Below are 24,527 nucleotides of genomic sequence, written 5' to 3'. Positions count from 1 at the left end.
GACCTATTCAGGTGTACCGTGAGGCTAGTAGTATAGCAAATGACTGGGGCTACCGATTGGTTGAAGTAGGGTATGCACATGGTTTTATAGAGGGGATGGTTTAGGGGGGTGCAGAGCAATTTTAAATGGGTGGACTTTTGGCCTTCCCCCTTGAAGACCTCGACCAACCGATTCACCACTCCCTCCCGCTTGGGTGGGCTAGTTCCACCCACATAGTGTTCCCTAAGTGCCCGCGTGTAGTATAATGCTACCAGGTCCCACACAGTATAACGCTCCCCAGGTCCCACACACCATGGTGCCCACAGATTCCCAAGCCCACACAGTATAGGGCGGTAAGTATTATTCTTACTACAAACCACTCTGAGGACGCCCACTTTTTCTTTTATAGCCCTAGCGCCTACGTCAAAGCAATGCTGATGCACAAACACGGTAGTGAGTCCTAGGAGCAGCACATACTGGGAATCATACTCACCGCTCACCCCAGGGCCTTGTCAAAACCAATGAGCCCTTCTATCTGACTGATGACAGGTCACTGAGTCATCAGCAACCCTGAAACTGCCCCCATATGTACACTGCTAATTTTATTTTATTTTTTGCATAAAAATCCTGCAAATCTGTTTTTGTTCTTAAATCCAGAGGTTTAAAACCTAGCCAGAAATATTCATTGCTGAAGATCTGGTGCAGTTGTCTCCAGCCTGGGCATACCTCCTCCTATACATCACTACATTGCTGCAATGTGTCAGACATAAGGCAATGTTATGCATCCTGTATATGTGCCTGCCCCTATAGGTACAGATAAGACCCTGCTCTGAGCACCTGGACTTGGGCAGTGCCCGCTGACTCCCCGCTAGTGCTGCTGACAGAGCACAGGGCGTGCACTAGGGGGCGTGCCCGCGCCGGTGTGAGGGGCTGCTCAGCCTCAGCCCGGGTGAGACTGACTGCAGAGGCGCCGCGCTCAGTCACACAGCTCAGCCCCCCGAGCACTCTCCTGCCATGGATACACACAGCAGCCCCCTGCCTGCAGCCCTCCTGCTCTGCTGCTTACTCTGGGATCTACCTGGTGCCCAGCAGGCATCCATCCCTGCCACCCGGGAAGGCCGGGCACTGAGGAGGGAGCCCCGAGAGGGCACACTGCCCCCCGCAGTCACCCGGGAGCTGCCCCGAGAGGGCACACTGCCCCCCGCAGTCACCCCGGAGCTGCCCCGGCCACTGCCAGTCGTGCCCCACGAGTACATGATGTCCATTTACAAAACTTTCTCCACGGCTGAAAAACTTGGGATCAATGCCAGCTTCTTTCCGTCCTCCAAGTCTGCCAACACCATCACCAGCTTTGTGGACAGATACTGGGGTAAGCTACAGTGTGAACTGTGCCATCAGGGACCTGCAGTGCGGTACTGTCTAGTGTGTACACAGTCCAATTATCTGATGGCTGCCTGTGTGTAGAAGAGCTATAAGTACTAGAATCTATATCATCTATCTATCTATCTATCTATCTATCTATCTATCTATCTATCTATCTATCTATCTCCTATCTATCATCTATCTATCTATTATCTATCTTCTATCTATCTATCTCCTATGTATCATCTATCTATCTCCTATCTATCTATCTATCTATCTATCTATCTATCTATCTATCTATCTATCTATCTATTATCTATCTATCTATCTCCTATCTATCTATCTATCTATCTCCTATCTATCTATCTATCTATCTATCTATCTATCTATCCATCCATCTATCTATCTATCTATCTATCTATCTATCTATCTATCTATCTATCTCCTATCTATCTATCTATCTATCTATCTCCTATCTATCTCCTATCTATCTATCTATCTATCTATCTATCTACCACATCAATAATCTAATTATCTATCTGTGTATCATATCTATATCTACTAATCTCATCTCATATATATCATCTATTTATCTAATTATCTATCAGTCTACAAACCTAATCTAAAACATCTACTTGTCTATTTATCTTACATCTATCTACACATCTGTCTATTATCTCTCTCTATCTCGTAGATAGCTATCTATCTTTCTTCCTAATCTCATATTTTCTTATCTAATTGTCTATCAATCTAATTATTTAGTCTAACTCATATTTATATCATTTCTATCTGTTTATCTCTATTAACCATCTATGTCTAGCCCATATTTACATACATACATTCTCCATACTATCCCATATATAGTTATATAGCAGTTCTCTATCTAATCTCATATCTATGTATCTTCTGTCTATATCGTAACTATTTCTCAATTATGTATCTATTATTCTATCTATTAATGTATTTATTAGATAAAGCAATTTATCTATTTACCCATTCATATCTTTCATATTTATTTATTTCATATTATTCTCACTTTAAATCTATCTCCTATCTATCTATCTATCTATCTATCTATCTATCTATCTATCTATCCCATACTTATCTATCTAGCTACAATGTCTATCTCCAAACAGTACACAAGAACTGATTTTTCGCTTATATTCATCATAAATCCAGTTCTATTGTGACTGTACAATCCCTTCATGCTCACTTTTCCTCCTATATATGTGTGTGTGTGTGTGTGTATATATATATATATATATATATATATATATATATATATATATATATATATTCTATATGACACACATATATACACACTCACACATACATACATACATACATACATACATACATACATATACACACATATGTGCACTGCACTGACTATATGTCCTCATGAGCACAGATGTCGCAGTGAAACTCTCTGAATCTTTCTGTTCGGGTACAGATAACAGTACAATGAGTTTTGGGGGGAGGGGGGACAAGCTGTTTGTTTAGTCTTTCTATCTTATCCTATTTTAGGTTTATTTTTATCTAGTCCAGCTTTAAAGTCAATACCGCAGTACAATCTGAATATGGACAAACATTTACCAAGCTGACTGTATCTTATCAGCCCAGCTCCCTTCATCTAGATTGCCTGCTATAAGAGCAGCCAGAAGAAGCAGCGCTAAATCATTGTATAAAGCCCCTATATCCGGGGGTCTGATAAAGAACCGCATATGTGTGCACTAAGCCTTGTATGATCATGCTGCAGATACATTGTTAACCCTTTGTGGTGATGTATAACATAATGGATGAGCATGAGTGTCACCACAATGACTCCCTTCTCACCCCAGGCTAGATTTTGGCTTTCTTTATCCCCCCTGTGTGACTTGAGTTTTGCAGTCTGGGGCTTATAGAGTATCAAAAATTAATTCTGCCAGTGATTCCATTTTATGATCCCCTAATCCCGGCCATAAAATGTGATACTGTAGGGCCATTTCTATGTATTTTCTTTTTCTTGTACCTCATTATAGACTGATTAATTAACAGAGTGTTGTAAATTCTTTCACTGCCCCCCACCATCGCCCCCTCCCCTCAGCACCACCATGGGAGCTGCCCCTGTACAACCTGCCTGCAGAAGGTGCACAAGCTGAGCTGTGTCAGTGGGGGACATTGGAGAGCAAATCAACTTACTATATATTATGTGGATTTTAGGACAAAACTTCTTCTTTGAAAAGCCCCATGGTCTCTTTGTAGTTATATGAGCTGGTTATTTAGGCTCAGTTTCCATAAAAAAACTCACTTAAGATGTGTTTGCCCATAGGGCTTGTTTTGTGATCTTGCTACAAGACAGCCATTATCTTGCTAAGGGGCTACAATAATGAGTGTATTTGGTGCTGGAATCAAAGGCATTGTGCCCTGTACATTTTTAGGGAGCTTTTCTGCTGCCTCCATCAATAGACAGCTCTGGTGAGAACTTTACAACCTTGAGAAACCTTTTTAGAAAACCTTGAGAATTGTTGTAGAACTTTTGCTTTCTAAATAGAAATCTTCAACCTTGAAAAACCCTTTTGTAGAACTTTGACAATTGTTCTAGAATTTTTGCTTCATTGATAGAACTTTATAACCTAAGGGAGCCTCCTTATAGAACCTTGAGATTTGTTGTACAACATTTACGTCATTGATAGTACTTTATCACCTTGAGGAACCTTACAGAACCTTAAGAATTGTTGTAGAACTTTTGCTTCCTGGATAGAACTTTTCAACCTTAAGAAACCTTCTTGTAGAACCTTCAGATTTGTACTAGAATGTTTACTTCATTGATTGGACTCTATCACTTTGAGGAACCTTCTTACAGAACCTTGAGAATTGCTCTAGACCTTTTGCTTCATTGATAGAACTTTGTAACCTAAGGGGAGCTTCCTTACAGAACCTTGAGATTTATTCTAGAATTTTTACTTCATTTATAGAACTTTACAACCTTATTGAACCTTGACAATTGTTCTAGAAGGTTTACTTCATTGATGAAACTTCTCAACCTTGAGAAACCTTCTTGTAGAACTTTGAGAATTGCTTTTCCTTCATCAATAGAACTTTATAACCTAAGGGGAGCCTCCTTATAGGACCTTGAGAATTGTTCTTCAACTTTTGCTTCATTGCTACAACTTTACCACCTTGAGAAACCTTCTTACAGAACCTTGAGAACTGTGGTAGAACGTTTGCTTCCTGGATCGAACTTTTCAACCTTGAGAAACCTTCTTGCAGAACTTTGAAAATTGTTTTAGAGCTTTTGATTCATTGATAGAACTTTATAACCTTAAGGGAACCTCCTTGTAGAACCTTGAGAATTGTTCCGAATCTTTAACTTTGTTGGTACAACTTTACCACCTTGAGAAACCCCCTAGGAGAACCTTGAGAATTTCTTTAGAACTTTTATTTCATGGTTAGAACTTTACAGCCTTGAGGAATCTTCTTGTAGAACTTTTAGCACTGTTCTAGAACTTTTGCTTTACTGAGAGACATTCCTTGCACTGCATGGCAGCTTTTGCTCTTAAGGAGACCCCCTTGGACTTGCTGGTCCCTTAATCCAAAGCCTCACTTTCCAGCTTGATTTTGATGTGATGTGTCACAGGCTGTGACCTCTTCCTGGACCTTCTGAGTTTTGCTTAGCATCAAGCCACTGATTGGACTATTTGAACTCATGATCTAATTGAGTGTTCATGTCATAACATATCAAATATTGTCTAGTCTTCCATAATGAAGGGGGACCAGCCTATGGCACATCCCCAAGAACTTCAAGAGGACTTCCGCTCCTGTGATGTCCTCCTACCTCCCAGATAATTGGTGCCTCCTCTCTAGATGTCAGCTCACACAGAAAAGCTTGCTGTCAATCCGTTTGTAGACAGATTAGCTTCCAAAAAAACCTCTCAATTAGATAGGTTTCGTTTTTTCAGGAGGAGATAAAAGACTTTACTGCCTGAAAGAACATTCTTTTCTGTATGGATGGAAATGGGTCAGTTGAATGTGAAAGTTATCTAATTGACAAAAAAACAATGTATCACATAAGGTTTCTTCAAAGCCTTCTGCAACCTTGGCCACACATTTTGTCTTGGACTTGCTTGCACTTTCTGAATCTATAGTGAGTCTGTGGACATGGGACAACATGGAGAACATTATTCAATGGATACAGGAGAGATCTGGATCCACACCCAACCAGAGATCCCAACCAGCTTTGTGGGCCTTTGTGAAGCCAATTGGTGTAGATGTTCATGAGATCTTTTTGGAAGGTTGTAGTGTTCCTTAGTGATTTTATGTAGTATGCTATAGCAAAAGAAGGGGAGGGGGAGGTCAGTGATGTTTGTACAAACATCACTGACCTCCCCCTTACATTAGTTTGGGTTTCTACTGGCAGGATCAGACAGGACTTCTCTTATTGTAGGAAAATTACTGTTGGCACATGAAGTAACTCATTAAAACGCAGATGGTGCCTGCTGGCCCCAGGACCCTCAGCAATGGGGCTGCAAAAGTGGACAATTAGGGTCTGACTGGACAAACATAAGGGTCCTCTAGACATTATTGTGATAATCTATATCCTCTGATCATACATTGTGCATATACATGAAGCATACAGTAGATATTATATTCTAGTAGTCAAATATAACAATAATAATATTAATGCAATACATCTATATACATTATTGATACTGTACATATACAATACATATACAATACATCTATATACATTATTGATACTGTACATATACAATACATATACAATACATCTATATTCATTATTGATACATTATCGAACATTTACATATAATTTTATATCTGACTTTGCCTCCTCTTTTATTCTACTATTTGCATATGATTCATTTGTAAACTGTTACTGATATGCTGACTTTGCATGTATGTATGTGATTGACTGTAGTCACTATGTATATGCATCTGTATATATATATATAGAGGAACCATTCTAATGACTGTACAGAGAGCAGAGGGGGCAGCTCGGACTATCCAGTAGTTGTGCCCCAGAATTGTTGTGGTTGGCAGAGACAGAATGAAATATGTGAGGGAAGTATGTTAATGGGAGAGAAGGGAATAGTCTACTGGTAGTGATTCGGTGACCTTCTATTCGGTTTGTTTGAGTCTTTATAGGAAGACTAATGCAGAACAGACTGAGGGAAGGAGAGGAATACACTGGAGGCTTCTCCTTATAGAGATCTGATTCTGGAGCTGCAGCCTGGGAGGAAACTTTCCAAATGTTTTCTTACATATCTATATACACATGGGCTGCAGTATATACACATTGTAGCTCATTGCATCATACTGAAGAGTATTACTTTTTCTAAGATCAGGTTATCAGTGGTGAGATAGATAGATAGATAGATAGATAGATAGATAGATAGATAGATAGATAGATAGATAATATAGAGATATAGATAGATGATAGATAGATAGATAGATAGATAGATAGATAGATAGATAGATAGATAGATAGATAGATAGATAGATAATATAGAGATATAGATAGATGATAGATAAATAGATAGATAGATGAGATAGATAACATAGAGAGATACATAGACATAGATAGATAGATCGATCGATAGATAGATAGATAGATAGATAATATAGAGATATAGATAGATGATAGATAGATAGATAGATAGATAGATAGATAGATAGATAGATAGATAGATAGATAGATAATATAGAGATATAGATAGATGATAGATAAATAGATAGATAGATGAGATAGATAACATAGAGAGATACATAGACATAGATAGATAGATCGATAGATAGATATCTACAGAAAGACCCAGATAAATACAGATAGATAGATACTGTAGATAGATAGACACACACTGCTTTCTGTGGTTCTCAGTAGGTATTGTATTATTCCTTTACAATCTGTTGCATTACAACTTCAATTTAGTTCCAGATTTCAAGATAAATAAAAAATATAAAAATGCCAACTATCTATAATGTTTCTATGAGATATGACAACATAATGCTGATGCTGTGTAGTTGCTGCACACACATACACACACACACACACACACACACACACACACACACACACACACACACACACACACACACACACACACTGTAGCTTTATTTTGTGCTGCCTGACTCCGAATTTTCGGGCTCATTGAGTCCCAGAGTTATAAATGTGCTTGACAGCCGGGAGTGACAGTACAGAGGCTCCTCACAGGTACTTGCTTTCTTCTGCAGACCTATAGTGAGGACTTATGGGCACTTGTCCGAGTCTTGTATCCGTATCTCCATGTACTGCTAGTGCTGCTCATTGCTGCTGTAGGTTTGCTTAGCTATAAATCTTTCTTCTTCCAACCTCCTTGCCAAAATCTAGCCCCCCTCCTCCTGTAGAGCAGAGTCCCTCTTCTATATTAGCCAGCCTTTACTTAGGTATTCCTAGGATATAGAGGTTTATATAAGTTGCAGTCTGTGTAGACTTTACTGGTCTTCTCCATGTGGCTCCCCACAACTCATGTTGTGACAGTCGCAGGTTAGGGACTAGCTTTGCTGGGACTTGTAGTACCACAGCAGCTGATGGACAGTCACTGTTCTCTGGGGTACTGTCCTTATACGTTCTGAGGTATTAAATATTATATTATTTATATTACATTATATCCCTAGCCTTGGTCGCAGAGATAGCTGCTGATTTCCTTGTGGGGATTTATTGGGGCCAGTGCTGGGCTCATTGTTCACATGGGCTGTTAACACCAGTATTCTGCTCAGGTTCTTCACATGTGGTTGGGAACAGCTTCCTCTCCTGGCACATTATCCTCACTGTGCGGTTTTGGAATAATGTGAGTTTAAGATTTGAACACTGATGAGTTGGCTGGAAGCCCGGTACCTGATGTGACTGCAGCCCCATCCACACTGCAACCCTGCGGCTTCTGCACAACACCCATGTGATCACTGGCCACAGCATGGAAAATAATATTATATGTAGTATAGAATGAACATAAATATAGCGTGAGAGATAATAGATAAATAGATATGGAATAGAGAGAGAGAGAGAGAGAGAGAGAGAGAGAGAGAGAGAGAGAAAGAGAGATAGATAGATAGATAGATGATATATAGATAGATAGATAGATAGATAGATAGATAGATAGGAGATAGATAGATAGATAGATAGATAGATGATAGATAGATAGATAGATAGATAGATAGATAGATAGATGATAGATAGATAGATAGATAGATAGATAGATAGATTGATAGACAGACAGATAGACAGACAGACAGACAGACAGACAGACAGACAGATAGATAGATAGATAGATAGATAGATAGATAGATAGATACTGCAACTAGAAGTTTGCATTGAGTCCATTATTTCTGACTGTTACTGCTTTTTTTTGTTTTAGGTAGATCAAATAGATAACTAACGTAAATAAACTCTCTCTCTCTCTCTCTCTCTCTCTCTATATATATATATATATACTGTATATATATATATATATATATATATATATATATATATACTGTATATATTTAAGATAATACAACAATAGATAGATAGAGAGATAATAGACAGATAAATGATAGCTAATACATTGATAGATAGATAGATAGATAGATAGATAGATAATACATAGATAATAGATAAATGATAGATAAAATATATATTGATAAATAGATCATAGACACAATAGAAAGATAAACGATAGGTAGATACTATTTTGGTAGATAATTAAATAATAGATAATTGACAAATAAACTATAAATAAATAATATATTGGTATATAAATAGATTCTCCATAGATAATATATAGATGATAGATAGACGATAGATGTATAGATAGTATATTGATACATTAGAAGATCTTAGATAGATTATAGACAGATAAACGATAGATACATTGATGTATATGTGTATGACATGAAAGATATAGATGGATATCCTAATAAATAAATACATATATATTCTAGGCAGTGATGATGAAACCCTGCTCCAGCTGTGTGACCAGGAGTTGTTATCCTCTTCCTTTTCTCCTACTTCTATCTGTTGTATTGGAGATCTCTATTCTCTAATCTTATACAATGTATCTGCTGTGCATTTATTGTCAGGTCTATCAGGATATCCTAGCATCTTACTATATAATTCATTTGCCTAATGTAACCAGGGAGGTCTCTCGTTTGTCCAGTATTTATGTATTGTATTTGATCTTGTTACATTGTGATTCTTCTTACCTATTTTATTACAAGGGGATCTTAAAGAGGGGGCAGTTAGATGGATTCCTTCTATTCACTGTTACCATTAGCTGAGATCTCTGGAGTATCCAGGTCACCTCATTGCAGGATCACAGCCGTGCATGGTAGGAGGCAGTGAGGAACCCTGCTAGATATCTTCACCTCTAACAGGTGCACTGTATATAGGGGAGGTTGCTGGTTGCCATTATTGTGCTGATGGGTCTTTTCTCAGGATATGATGCAGGGAAGTCGCCCATTACTGGGGGCACAAATCACATGCATGATTACTGGCATTGTAGGGACAAGAAAGGCTCCAGTGATGTGCTGCTGCTCTTCAGGGCAGGGGACTGCTCTCCACCATTCATCAGGTCCTGCTGGAAACAGCCGGGTTGCATAACACTCTCATGAACAGGCCAGAAATGAGGTGGCATTTGGCACCTGTAGTCGGCAATTTAGCTGTCAGTATTGTGCCCTTAGGACACATAGAGGAAATAATAATACACAGCAATAGTGCAACCAAAGCACTGACAACAATAACATCCTAAAAATAATAAAATATAGTAATATAACATAATATAGCAACAAAAACGATCCCGACTACGACAACACAATACGACACATATAAAAGGTAATGAAATAGTAATTCAAAAATAGTACAAGCCATTCTCATAATCTCAGTACAAGAACAATTATAAAAAACAGGTAATACAAGTTCAACAATAATACAACACAACAAAAACAAGCCCGACTACGACAACATACATACTAATACGACTATAATATCTAATGAAATAATAATTTAAAAAATATGATAAACAATTCACATAATAATAGTACAATAAGAACATTTATAATAAAAAAAGGTAATACAAATTCAACAGTAATACAACATAACAAAAACGATCCCGACTACGACAACATAATAATGCAAATACAATGTAATGAAATAATCATTTACAAACAGTATAAATTCTCATAATTACAGTACAATAAGAACAATTATTAAAAACAAGTAATACACGTTCAAGAATAATACAACACAACGAAAACGATCCCGACTACGACAACATAATAATGCAAATAAAAATGTAATTAAATAATTATTGTAAAATAGTATAAATTCTCATAATAATATTAATAATAATAATAATAATAATAATAATAATAATAATAATAATACAATAAGAACAATTATTAAAAAAAAAGGTAATACAAGTTCAACAATAATACAACACCACAAAAACAATCCCGACTACGACAACATTAGGAGATATCATGGCATCTATCGTTTAAAAAGTCCACATTTTAGGTACTTTTAAGGGTGGTGGGGAAATACTTTGCATCTGGATTTAGTTACAGGGAATTGTTGTAGACTTGTCTGAAAATGACTAAACATAAAGCGATTTTCCACCCAGCTCCCCTCAGTGTGAATGCGGCGATCAGCAGGAACCTTATTAAATGAATGGATTTCCAGCACAAGGGGAGGGGTCTTCATGAAGTGACCTGAGCTTTACAGGAGCCCCCACTAAATCTAATGGATATGAGTAGTACAGGGACTTGTCAGGGGACAGGGGGGAGTCGTTTTCGTTACGTATTTTTTTTTTAATTTTTTTTTTTTTTTAAGTTTATTAGATTTAGAATTTTGATTTAGAATATTTTGTAATTTATTTTTTTACTTTTATTTAGTTTTGATCTATTTTTATTACGTAAAATTTAGCATTTTTAACAGTTAATATTCATTTATTATTTTTTATCATTATTTTTATTCGCCTTCTATATTTTTCCTTGTCTTTATTCTTATGTTGCTTCATTTATGACTCGAAATTTCTGTCCATTGTAGGTAATAAAATCCATTTAAATACAGTTATTCAGGCGTGACTATTTATTAGCTTCCTGTGGCAAAAATAGGTCAAAGCTATAAAAATGGAGAGTTTCTTTTATGATTTCCCCCCTCAGAAAGTTTAAGGGTTGTCTTGGAAGATCTTTGGTTTATATTGAATACATGTAAATTTAACGAGATCGGAGGGAGCAGAAGTTAAAGCCTGAACATTTGTCTGAGGTTTTTTATTTATTGGATTTTTTTGTGTGTGACGTCTTTTCTAGTGCGGCTTCAGAAATGGCCACAGAGGATTTGTATGTGCAGTCTCAGGGTGCGGTACCGCTGCTTGGGGCTCTCTGGAGTTTGGATAAAGCTGGAGAGATGATTATTCAGAAGTGTTTTTTTTTTTTTTTTTTGAAAAACTCTGTCGTTAATTGGGAAATGTAAAGGAAGGTCTTATACTGCCTCCTCCATTCAATTCTGCTATAGGCTCAAAAAGGCTGCTTCAAAAACCGCAGCGTTTTTCCAAATATTGCTGTGTGTAAAAGAATAATAATACTACAGAACATAATAATAATAATAATAATAATAATAATAATAATAATAATAATAATAATAATAATAATACAGAACATATTATTACTACTAATACATAACACATTAATAATAATAATAATAATAATAATAATAATATAAATAACACAGAACATATTACTACTAATAATAATATAATAATAGTATAAAAATAGTATAAAAATACAACTAATAATAATAATAACAACAACATTCTAATATATAATAATATAATAATAGTATAAATACTACTAATATTTATTATTATTATTATTATTAATAATAATAATAAAAAACCACTAATACATAATATAATAGTATAAATAATACAGAAAATAATAATAATAATAATAATAATATACCACTAATACATAATTTAATAGTATAAATAATACAGAACATAATAACAATAATAATAATAATAATAATAATAATAATACAGAACATAATAATAGCATAAATAATACAGGCATAATAATAACAACAATAATACATAATATCGCACTAATAATATACTACTACTACTACTACTACTACTACTACTGCTACTAATATAGAATATAATAATAGTACAAATAATACAGAACATAATAATAATAACAACAACAATAATACATAATATAGTACTAATAATATAATACTACTACTAATATAATAATACATAATATAATAAAAAAATAACATTATTATTTGATCTAATTATCAATATGTGAATAAAAATAATAACAATATAATAAATATTGCTTCATAACAATTAAACCATTACTAATAACCAATATCAACAATCATAAATCAAGGATAATAATTAATGCTATTAAGATAATCATTTTTACTACATTAGCAGTAATACAATATCTGTAAAGCACTGTACAATAAAGCAAAATAAATGAAAAGAATAATTACTCTTAATATTATACATACAAGTTGTAGATTTTATTATTTATGTAGCTTTCCAGATAATATTAGTATAATACCTCCCAATAAGAATAATAAATATATTGATAAAAAATAGTATTAGCATCATGATAATGATTGTTAGGTTAACGGTTGAATACCAACAATATTGCTAGTAATAATAATAAATATATTCATGATTTTTCAATATTATATTATTAAATGCATCAATAAATAGGGAAATAATAAAGTAATAGTAATAATACAACCGATTGATAAATCCCAAAATATTTCAAGGAATAAAAAATGTAACAATAAATAACAATAGATCAACAACAATAATAAGATTTTTTCATATAATAATAAAACAATAATGGTAATAAAGATAAGGCTGTATATATATATATATATATATATATATATATATATATATATATATATATATATATAGTAAGGAATGTTATTTTTCATCTATCACCAATGACTTTCTTGTATCTTCCCTTTTGTTGCTTCTAAGAAGCCTCACAAGGGCTATTTCCATAGAAGTTTGCCTTAACCCTTTGTGTGCGGCACTGGAATGGTTAACTCTCGGTTTTCCGCCATGCATTAATTAATCTTAGTTGACATCCTGTAGACTCAGCCACATTCTTGGAAGATGAATTGTGCGCTGTGTTTACTGTCTCTTCTTCCATAGACTTGGCCCTGCTGCTGGTTATATATTACTGTATGTTATTTGTATATTGTGGGATGTAAACATGTGGATGCTGGGAGCCCCCCCCCCCCCCCCCTCCATAGACCTCCTTCTATAGACCCCCTTTCCCCATCGGGAATAGTGTGTGCTTTTGTGCTTTTTTCAGGCCTGCGCTCCTCTGTTCACACTGCTGAGTCCATTTTATGTGCCCTAAATATTTAATGTCAAAAGGGAATGTGTAGTCAGAGGATGGCAATGTCAACAAAGGTGAAAGAGCGGCCGGGTTTATGGTGTGTACTGAGGACAAGTGACTTTTTTTTGTTCTACAGAAATGTCTGCATTGAATGGAGGTTTCACACGTAGATTTCTTTTGCACATTTTTGTAACAATTTTTTATGTAGTTTTTCGGACCACAACTAGAAGTGGATTCAAATGATGGGAGATATACAGAAAGGACTTCATGCACAGAACTGTCTGCAAAAAACTATCGGCATTGTATCTCTAGGTGATCGTGGATTTGCAAAAAACAAAACAAAACAAAAACATAGGCCCCACCAGATAGAACCTACCATTCCTAATTTTCCCAACTTTCAAGCTTTGCATTGCTAAAGATGGAGTCTGCCAGATTGCAGATTTGTTTCTACAGTATGTGGATGGGGCTTAAATCCCATTTATTACATTGCTACTGTACAGGGCAGGGGGTTATCCGCCGGTGAATCTGCACAGCTATCTACTTGTGAATTCACCCCATGTGTCGCCAAGTCCGTTGATCACATGGTCGTGCTGCAGATCAGTCCCAAACAAATGGAGCTGAGCTATAGAATGGCCAGATACAATGTCACATCCTGAGAAGGAGAAGTAGACCTCAGTATCATGGTCCTGGTTAACCCCTTTAGGCCAAGGCCTGAGTTAGCGAGCCGCAGCCAAAAAACAAGGCGGAAAAGATCATGGTTTTGTCCGCGGCAATTTTCACAAAGTCCACACAGTTTTCCTCTGCAGATTTTCTGCCTCAATTTTTGTATTTCTGTGATTGATCCATGCACCATTCGTGTCCAATCCAGGTATCATCCATGTGCCGTTCATGTCTCACAATCTCCTTTTCACGTCCACAAAAAATTTAGATGCTGCCATCCTTACTTTTCAGCATCACTTAGTAACAATGTAAAGATACCATGTGGAAATCCTCTAAGGCTGAGGCCTCACGTTGCAGATACGCAGCTTTTTTTGTTGCTGATTTTGCTGTGGATTTCTGAGCCAAGAACAGGGATGGACTGAGCAGAAGGGAGAAGTAAGAACTTCAGAAGAACTTCCTATATATTTGTCATTTCTTTGTAGCCATTCTTTGCTATGGCTCAGAAAGACGCAAAATAGGCAACAAAAAAACTGCGTTTCTGCAACGTGGGGTCTCAACCTAAGAGACAAACCCAAAGACTAACAGGACTACAACTACCAGCATGTACTGTGTGTTGTGTAGCAGAATATTATAATATTATATACATACAGGGAAATTTATAATTGATTCTATGTCAGAGAAGTAACCAAGCCAAATTTGCACAAAAAATTGCCACTTTTTCCCTGTTTGCCCACTCTCCACTTTGGTTAAAGACATATGGACCTTCATGGTCTGACAAATATCCCAGAAATCTGGTAAATAGGAGAATTCTACGTCCGTTCCGAACTGGAATGGATTTCAGACACCCTGAGATGGGCTAAAAATATTCCTCTTACGTCCGCTCTGTCAATGACTAAGACTGATATGGGACGCGCAAATCTTAATAAATCAGCCCCGTTTTATCCAGTTTTTACATGAACTCCATTTTTGCTTTAACATATTTGCCTAAATTTGCCTTGAAACGCGATTCCAGGACTGGTCTGTGCATCTGCAGTTCTCCTTCCTCACATCAGGTAGACAGGATATTTTCCAGTCTGCTACAGTATAAGTGAAATTGACAGCAATTTTTCTTTTATCTTGCAGACGATCTCGCTCACTCTCCTACTAGAAGACAGAGGTATTTGTTTGATGTGTCCACCCTGTCTGACAAAGAAGAGCTGGTGGGAGCAGAGCTAAGGATCTTTAGGAATTCTCCTATGGAGTTATTGAAAGCCCCTTTGGGGTTGTACCACCTGCAGGTCTTGTCCTGCTCATCCCAAACTCCGCTGGATTCCAGGACTCTGGACTTGAGGGACACTGTAGTTCCAGGATGGGAAGTGTTTGATGTATGGAAAATCTTCAACAGTTTCAGCAAGCCCAGAAAGCAAGTCTGCTTGGAGCTAAGAGCCACCTCCACCACTTCTGGTTTGGAGGTGAGTCTACGAAGTCTAGGCATGTCGAGAAAACCCAAATCTCAACAGGAGAAGGCTCTACTAGTGTCTTTTACCAAATCCAAGAAGAAGAACCTTTACAACGAGTTGAAGGAGCAAGTTCACTCCGCCAAAGGCCTGGAGAAAGAAGCCAGGTTACAATTTAAGACTAAACGAAAGAGAAGGACAGCATTTAATAGTCGGCATGGCAAAAGACATGGTAAGAAATCGCGTCTAAGGTGTAGCAAAAAGCCACTTCATGTGAACTTTAAGGAGCTAGGATGGGACGACTGGATCATTGCTCCCTTAGAATATGAAGCCTATCATTGCGAGGGAGTTTGTGACTTCCCCTTGAGGTCTCATCTAGAGCCAACCAATCACGCCATTATCCAGACCTTGATGAACTCTATGGATCCAGGGTCTACTCCGCCAAGTTGTTGTGTCCCTACAAAATTGACTCCTATCAGTATTTTGTACATTGATGCAGGTAATAACGTGGTATACAAACAGTATGAAGACATGGTGGTAGAGTCTTGCGGCTGCAGGTAGCAGTTGCTTTGGATGTTCTCAGTATCCTCATAGCTGATATGAAGGGAGGTAAAGACAACTCATGGACAAGAGAGGGCTGGCCCAGGACGGAGTTTTGTCTATACAACTTCAATAAGTGAAGGGATTGTGGTTTCAAGAGTCTGGTGCAGCCTTTCTTCTTGCACCATGTATAACCGGCGCAGGTCAGTGGTGGCTTTGTGTGGACATCTTATAAGCAGAGCCACACCAATGTGCCAACTGGGTTAGCAATAAAAACTACATTCGTCTTATGGTAGGTCATCACTTTAGCGTTCCACTGATGAGATGGTGGATTGGACAGAGAAGGCATTTTGGCAACATCAGACAGAAGAAGACTTGGCCACTGCATATGCTATAGCTTAGGTCCAGATTGATGTAAGTACGATCTTCCAGACCTGGTCGTGAGGACTACACAAGAGGAGGAGGTGGAGGAAGGGTGTATTATGGTGGCACTTTGTTAACCCCCTTCCCCCCTCCCTTCTTCTTCAAATCTGATGGAACTAGCGCCATCCAGACCCAGTGGAGGGGGAGTCACGTCTGGATAGCAGAGGATTATGTTGCTGTTGATTTTTGGAGTGTACACAAGTTGCTGTGACAGGCACCTGTTCAAACTGAGTCCATTTAAGATTACAGGAAAGCAATAGTCTGTTCCTTTCATGGGCTGGCATGCGAAGAGTAATAGAAGTAGGGGGCCCATAAAGTTTTTTTATTCTTTAATTTTAACCACCTGTCTTATCACCTAGAGCTATCTAAGGGTCTGAATTGCTCCAATAACATCGCACAATAACAACACCAAAAGGAAAAAAAAAAGGGAGAGGTGAAGAGAATGAGAAAGGATGGAAGGGGTCAAGTTAGGAAATGTTACGAGCTCTTGCTATAGTATAGGCTTTACATTCATAGGCTAGCACATACCGTGCCGTCTTGTTTTTAGTGTTATTAGATGCATTCACAACCCACAGAGTGGACAAACGTATGCGGTCATGTGTGATGTGATCTCGTAAGGAAGGATTGTATGGGAGAAGTGTTAAAGTCACATCGGAATACGGCAAAAATCCAAAATATTACATAGAAAAGATAATACAACTTTTTGTGATTTTCCAATAATTGCAAGATAATTCCAATATTGTTAGATTTTCATTGGCAGATTATGATTTCAATATCGCTTTCGGGCAATACATTAGCTTATATTATATATTATGCTTACTAACTGGGTTTTCGAAAAAAAAGGGGTCGACAAATCCCCCAAACACGTCATTTTATGAGCAGAACATGCCCAAAAAGGGCATTTAAGTCACATTTGAGGGTTTGCAGTAATGTCTAGAAGGGGGCACATCCACACCCATAGGGGTGTACCCTCACTCAAACTTTTTTCCAGCACACTACAGTATATGCATGGTTCTCCGCCTGCAAATACCTAGCATAATACGTAATAGGATGCAGGTATCGTCTAAGCCAATATTTTGATATTTTAGGTATACTGCCATGCACTGGCCATGTTGCACCCTAAGCGTAGCCTATTGATTTCATGTGAACCTGCAATTCTTCATTTATCCTGTAGGGGTGCTGTGGGGGAATTGAAGACTTGCTGCCAGCAAGTCTTCAATTCCCCCACAGCACCCCCACAGGTTAAATGAAGAATTGCAGGTTCACATGAAATTAATAGGCTACGCTTAGGGGTTTACAGGGTTACTAGTAGCTAAGTAGCCTATGATCAGGTCAACACTGTGGAATCTAACACAATGAATGAATTTTCTAACTAACTGATATCTGTTACACATATGTATTATAATCTTGTATTGCATGGGTCAATTTGTATCATAATTTTATGTATTTTGGAATTGTTTATGATATTTCACTGTAAGACAATGAACATATTGGATATTTATTGCATCAATTGTACAATCCATCCTTGTTTGAGGTAGATTTATCAGGCCTTGTGCTACAGTTTGTGACTGTTTTTTTCAATTTGGGCATCGTTCTCCCTTGGGACCTCCCAATATGGGACTGAATTATTAAAGGGCTAACGCACATCTTACACAATGCACAAAAGTAGACCAAAACGCAAAGATCCAATTTTAATGGGCATCTATCACAGAACCCAGCTTATCAACCCAGCCCTGCAGATAGATAGGTTAGGCTCACCAGAACCAGCATATCACTCCAGCCCAGCAGACAGATAGGTTAGGGTCATCAAAACCCATCTTATCAATCCAGCCCTGCAGATAGATAGTTTAGGGTCACCAGAACCTAGTTTATCAACCCAGCCCAGCAGATAGATAGGTTAATGTCACCAGAACCAGCATATCACCCCAGCCCTGCAGATAGATAGGTTAGTGTCACCAGACCCAACATATCACCCCAGCCCTGCAGATAGATAGGCTAGGGTCACCAGAACCAGCATATCACCCCAGCCCTGCAGAAGGATAGGTTAGTATCATCAGAACCAGCATATCACCCCAGTCCTGAAGATAGATAGGCTAGTGTCACCAGAACCAGCATATCACCCCAGCCCTGCAGATAGATAGGTTACGGTCACCAGAACCCACCTTATCAACTAAACCCTGCAGATAGATAGGTTAGAGTCACCTGACTCATACAGTGTTATCCCCTTGTTCTACAGATTGATTCAGGTCCTCCTAACCTATCTATCTGCGGGGTTTAGTTGATAAACTGGGTTCTGGCGACAGACTCCCTTTAATAAGTTGGCCCCATTTACTTCAACTTAAAAAAACCATAATGGAGGACACATGCCTTCCCAGTAGACCCACCAGTGTTGAGAAAAAGTGTCTAAGGCTAAGGCCCCACGGAGAGGATTGCAGCATTTCAGCAGGTATAATTGTCATGCTCACATTTCCAAAAATACAACTGTTTTGGAAATCGCAACATTTCCACTGCATGTACTTTTTTTGCAATGCAATTCGCTAGAATCCCATCCACTTTGCAGGGACTATAAAAGGCCATGTGGAGCCTCAGTTTTAAACACAATATAAATGAGGTGCACAAGATGTAGGCCGGTTTCTTGGCCTGAATTCTGGCACGTTTAGCTTAGTAAATTTGTCCTTTCGTTTTTTTCAGTGGAATATTGGTTGGGCAACTGATTGTGCCAGTGTTCTGTTTTGTGATAAGGGACCCCTTAGGGGCCCCTAAATTTATAATGTCTGGGAATGCAACTGGAACATTTGTATTTCCTTTAGTCAAAGTATTGTCCACCTATAGTTCCATTAGTTGTTAATATTTGCCCCTTACTTGGACTACTATTCGTATGTATATTTATATGTTCAATGTGTCTTACAGTGAAGTATTATTCATCACCTCTAATTAATAAGAAGTTTTTTTTTTACTTCCTTCCTTCTTGGTGGTTTTAAATGTTGTCGTTAGGGCTTCTGGGCTGGTTCCGACACTAGGTCATGTGACCGCACCCGCACTGGGCTCCCTGGGGCGCTGTGCCTCCTCCCTCCTCTCCTGTTTTTACATTCCATGGGGCTGGTAGACGATAAGAAAGCCGGCCTCATAGCGTAGGTAACTAGCGGTGAAATCAGGAGAGGAGGTGGAGCAATCTGGGAATCGGGGGCTGGGTCTGGTTAATTCCCCTGGAGGAAGTAGCCAAAAAAATAAGTAACAAATAGACGTCCTGGAGAACCATTTTTAATACAGCGAAATTCCCCCAAACACCATCTTTTTGAGAAAATTGTCTATGGTCTGTTACGGATCATCTTGAAGAGGATGATTGTAGATTTAACTATAGATTTTCTACAATCCATGGATAAATTTCAATCGATTACATTAAGACCAAACGTGTTGCTTCATTATTGAAATTATTTTCAACCAGTTTAATGCCACTGTTGGTATCCACTGACTGAGTCTGCTTGTTGGGGCTCTCATACTATCCTCTGAAGCCGGTCATGCCCATGAGATAGTCATCATTGGTCTCAAGCCGTCTAACCTGACTCCTACGCATGGATAAACTGATGTCAGATTATGAAGGCATCAATAAGAATGCAATCCCATTCAAGTAATATTGCCAAGATTGATGGATTCAACCAACTTTGCTCTAATGTGTATGGAGGGGGTCTTTAGTCTATAACCAGCTTTACTCTTCACATTGAGATGAATTAAACATACAGCGCCCATTATGGAAGGACCACCACATGTGCAACCAAAACGGTGAGGAGAGGCAGCATAGAAAGAGGAACTAAAGAGGGTGAGACCAATGGTGGAAGGTAGACGATGAGCCATAATGTATGTTCTTATGGATCATAAAATGAATCTCTAGCTTTCTCAACATTCCTATAAGATTACCAGCCTGAAATAGCCTCGGGCACAGAAAAGATGATAATTACTGGTTAGGTGGATCCTAAGTCTTGGTCTAAAGAATCTTCAAACAAAGCAATGTATCATATATTAAACTAGTTGCAAAAGCCGCCAACACCAGTAGTAGTAGTCGTGGAAAGCAGAGTACAAGATGCCATACACTTTAGATAGCTGTCGGCCTAACATCTATTCGGACCACACACATATATACTTTGCTCAGTTGGGAGAGGCGATTAAGCCACTGCCATAGACCTCTTGGGGTGACTTATCTCCACTTGGAACAAAAGGATTGAGTGTGTTAAAATTCACCTTTCCTTTTTATTGACCTTTGCCTTCAAGTTAATCTCATAGATAGTTGACCAGTCCAAGAACAATTGCCAACTTTGACTTCTATGCATTTAAGGTGAATGGTTACCTTAGGTTTTGGCTTCTCTACCGCTATTGACCCTTGAGCTTGCCGCATGTTCTGAAACAATTTAGCAAGTGCATCCGGCTGAGCGTAGAGAAGATGCACATTCTTCCAAAATGAAATGGGTTTTCCAAGGAACCTGTGGATATTTACTTCGTCCAGGGCTGTTAAGTGGTAAACTAAGGGGCTGCAGGCTGGCTCAGACCCTGGGTCACGGAAACAGAACCGACACCTGTCCCCTGAGTCCCTCCACCTTCTCCTTCCTTTCCTATGTGGATGTTGGGGCTGGCTTTAACTGTGAACATGGGATAGGAAGGAGGAAATGGAGTGACTTAGGGGCCAAGTGGTGGTCTGATCACATGACAGGGTTAAAACCTGACCCGTACCCTTGGGTTTTCTGCCTAAAGGTCCTTGAGGAAGTAAGGGCTGATTTTTGCTTTTTCCTTACAATTGGCTTGTATTTATCTAAATCAATTGGGGCACTAGTAGCGTGACTACAATAGTAATGGAGCTGTCTATCAAAGGCATGACTTTTCCCCAGTTTAGACAATCTGAGTTCACATACCAAAAGCGAGGACAGTTTTCACATTTTTCTTCTTCTAATAAAATAGGACAGCGGGGTATGAACAGATCTGCCAAGTTTGGAGACTTAGTAAATCAATAGCCTTGTGTCTAAACTGCTGACCTCTCAATCCTGCCTTTCTCCATATTGGAATGACCCAATTTATCTAGAATATCTTTATATGATATATAGTTATTTCTACTTTAGTAGGGACTGTTTAGAAAATTGATCAGTTTATGAATTGATATAGAAGAAAGAAAACACGCCAGGAAACATTGCTTACATCCTTTGCAGGGCAGAGGGGGAGGAGCATAACATCTATCAAGTGTTCTAGAACCTCAGAGTCATGCCACGCCCCCAAAAGTTCCGCACTTGGCATAGTTCAGTGGATCAGTTTTTCATACTCATAAATTAATCGGTCATATGTTTTGATCCCCGCTTAAAATGCTAATGGAGCTATAGATACCTTTTTTGCTAACCATGCTCCTGGTTTCACAAGGAAAATAGAGTTTAAAGACAAATAAACCAAATGTGAGGGGTTGGGAGGAAAGCTGGAACATTAGCTTGCTCTCCAGACAGTGTCTTGGCTTGGGGGTGATTAAAACTCAGGCCTGGTTCACATCTGTGCATGGGTTTCTGTTCCAGGAGTCCACTTGGGGACTCCCTGAATGGACACCTAATCCACATAAGAAACCAGTTACCCTAAGAAGTTTCTTGATGCCATATACTATAATGGGGTCCATGTGGTTTCCGTATGAAATATACAGAGGGAAAAGTACTTCTTGCAGCACTTTTCTCTTTGTATTTTTCATGCGGAGCGGGGAACAGAATGACCCAAACGCAGATGCGAACCAAGCCTTAGTTCTCCTTGTGATATCTATAAATAGGGGGTATCAAAACAGGCGACAGGTTCACATTAAGTTCACTTCTAAGCTGATATAATAATCACTAAAAAAAGTGTTTTGATCAAAGATTACCCTCCCTGTCCCCCATCAAGTGCACTTGTGAATACAGCGGGAAGTAGACTTTTAGAGTATAGTTGGCCAGGACAAGCAGTTTCATCAGGCTGAGAAAAATAAAGGGTAACATTTTGGGACAAGGGACCTTGATTAAGTCCAAGAGGCAAAATATATCTATATAAAAGTAGATTCGTCAAGATGAAATGGTGAGGCCATACTTTTTGAGGTTGAACATGTCATTAAAATTTTTGGAAAAATTTTGCCGCGTTGAATTAAATGAAATTTCAGTGGGACTGTTGGCCAAACAAATGGTCAACTCTCTTCTAATGTCTATGACCAGCTTTAACATATCTTAAAATCCCAACCACCATGTCTGTCACGTACATTGGTCCATTCCCACCTGTAAATGTTTTGGGTTGGTGCATGTGCTATGTAATAGACGTCCATAGGATATGAATGGTAAAGGCAATAATGTAAATGCACATACTTTCTATTAATGCACTGTTGTTGTAAATATTTCTTTATTTAAATAAAATCCTTTAGGAGAAGTGGAAATGAACAACGACGTTCCATCGTAAGGAAAACCTTACTGACGGTCTCCGTAAAACTCCACGGGGTCCTCGTCAGCTAAAGGGCTATTGTAAATTTATTATAGTTATAAATAATAATAATATTAATATGCACTCAAACGGTTAAATTTTGTAATTTTTTTTTTTTTTTTTTTGAAAAATTATATTTGAAATGTACAGGGTTCCGCATTATTTCTTAGTGTTACGTCTTCAGTAAATAATATAACTTTTATGCTTCCTGTGCCACTTTGGGATCCAAGTGTAACTGTCTACCTCAATATACTGTATGCCAAGTATCTACCAGATGAAAGGTTTTCTGAGGTGAATTCATATTCAAAACCATTTTACGATACATTTTACTGGATGCTACTCAAATTATTACCATATTATTAAAGTCTTCTTTGATGTAAAGAGTTTTCCTATTATTTGTCTCCATTTTTGTTCTTTCTATAGTCTTGGTCAAAAATTGTCCTACCATTTTGCATCTACAGCTTCGATACGTTCCTATGTGTTTCCATGGTAAATGACTACAAGCAAACCCTGTGTAGTCTGGTTCTACATTCTGTTTACGGTTTTTTGTTAACCTGTTGAATGTAGGGAGCAAATTGAATGTCATTTAGTATCAGTAAGCCAAAGGTCTTAATATTAGGAGCGGGCTACCTAAATCTATAATCTTCATGTCAATTTCAGCATGCCTGATCTCTTTGCGCTCACAGGAGTCTAGTAGCAATTTAGTTAAATAGTTAAATTTAGTTAAATAGAGATGAGCGAATACTATTCGAAGCAGCCGTTTCGAATAGCACGCTCCCATAGAAATGAATGGGGACGGCCTGCGTGCCGGCTGCCCCCATTCATTTCTATGGGCGTGTGCTATTCGAAACGGCTGTTTCGAATAGTGTTCGCTCATCTCTACGCATGCACACTGAGTATACATATATTTTTTTTTGGGGGGGGGGTCTAGAGAAATACCAGTCATCTCAATGAATAGATGACAAACAACTGTGATGTTTGGCCATAGGGACAGTTATAACAAAAAAAAAAGTGGCTATACTCACCTCTTCTCACTCCTCCTTCACTTAGTGGCAGGATGACATCATCAACTGCGGCTTCAGCCAATCACAGGCCTGATACAGGGGCGTAACTTGAGGGGGTGCAGTCGCACCAGGGCCCAGGATCCATAGGAGGCCCATAAGCACTGGCACCAGTGTTGAGATTGCAGCTTCCATCTGGCCCATAAGTCAAGGAGAGCCCCTAACCACACTAAGGTGGATTAAACTCCTCAGCACCCGTAACCATCAGTATCAAGAATTTGTT

At 38.2% G+C, this 24,527-nt stretch overlaps 1 protein-coding gene across 1 annotated transcript; it reads left to right on the top strand.

Annotated features, from left to right (window-relative positions):
* Positions 1–993: 993 nt before the first annotated feature.
* On the top strand, positions 994–16,705 carry GDF6 (growth differentiation factor 6). Its single transcript, XM_075272090.1, has 2 exons — positions 994–1,348; positions 15,511–16,705. Exons 1-2 carry the CDS (start codon positions 994–996, stop codon positions 16,383–16,385), a joined length of 1,230 nt encoding a protein of 409 aa, XP_075128191.1. The 3' UTR covers positions 16,386–16,705.
* Positions 16,706–24,527: the final 7,822 nt, after the last annotated feature.

This window comes from Leptodactylus fuscus, chromosome 4, assembly GCF_031893055.1.
Source record: "Leptodactylus fuscus isolate aLepFus1 chromosome 4, aLepFus1.hap2, whole genome shotgun sequence".
Classification (NCBI taxonomy): Eukaryota; Metazoa; Chordata; class Amphibia; order Anura; family Leptodactylidae; genus Leptodactylus; species Leptodactylus fuscus.
The sequence above is the reverse complement of the archived record's forward strand: the minus strand, read 5'-3'. Positions and strand labels throughout refer to the sequence as shown.

Coding starts and splice junctions, on each gene's coding strand:
- GDF6 (XM_075272090.1), top strand. CDS start 994: ATGGATACACACAGCAGCCCCCTGCCTGCAGCCCTCCTGCTCTGCTGC. Junction 1,349..15,510: donor CTTTGTGGACAGATACTGGG/GTAAGCTACAGT, acceptor TTTATCTTGCAG/ACGATCTCGCTCACTCTCCT.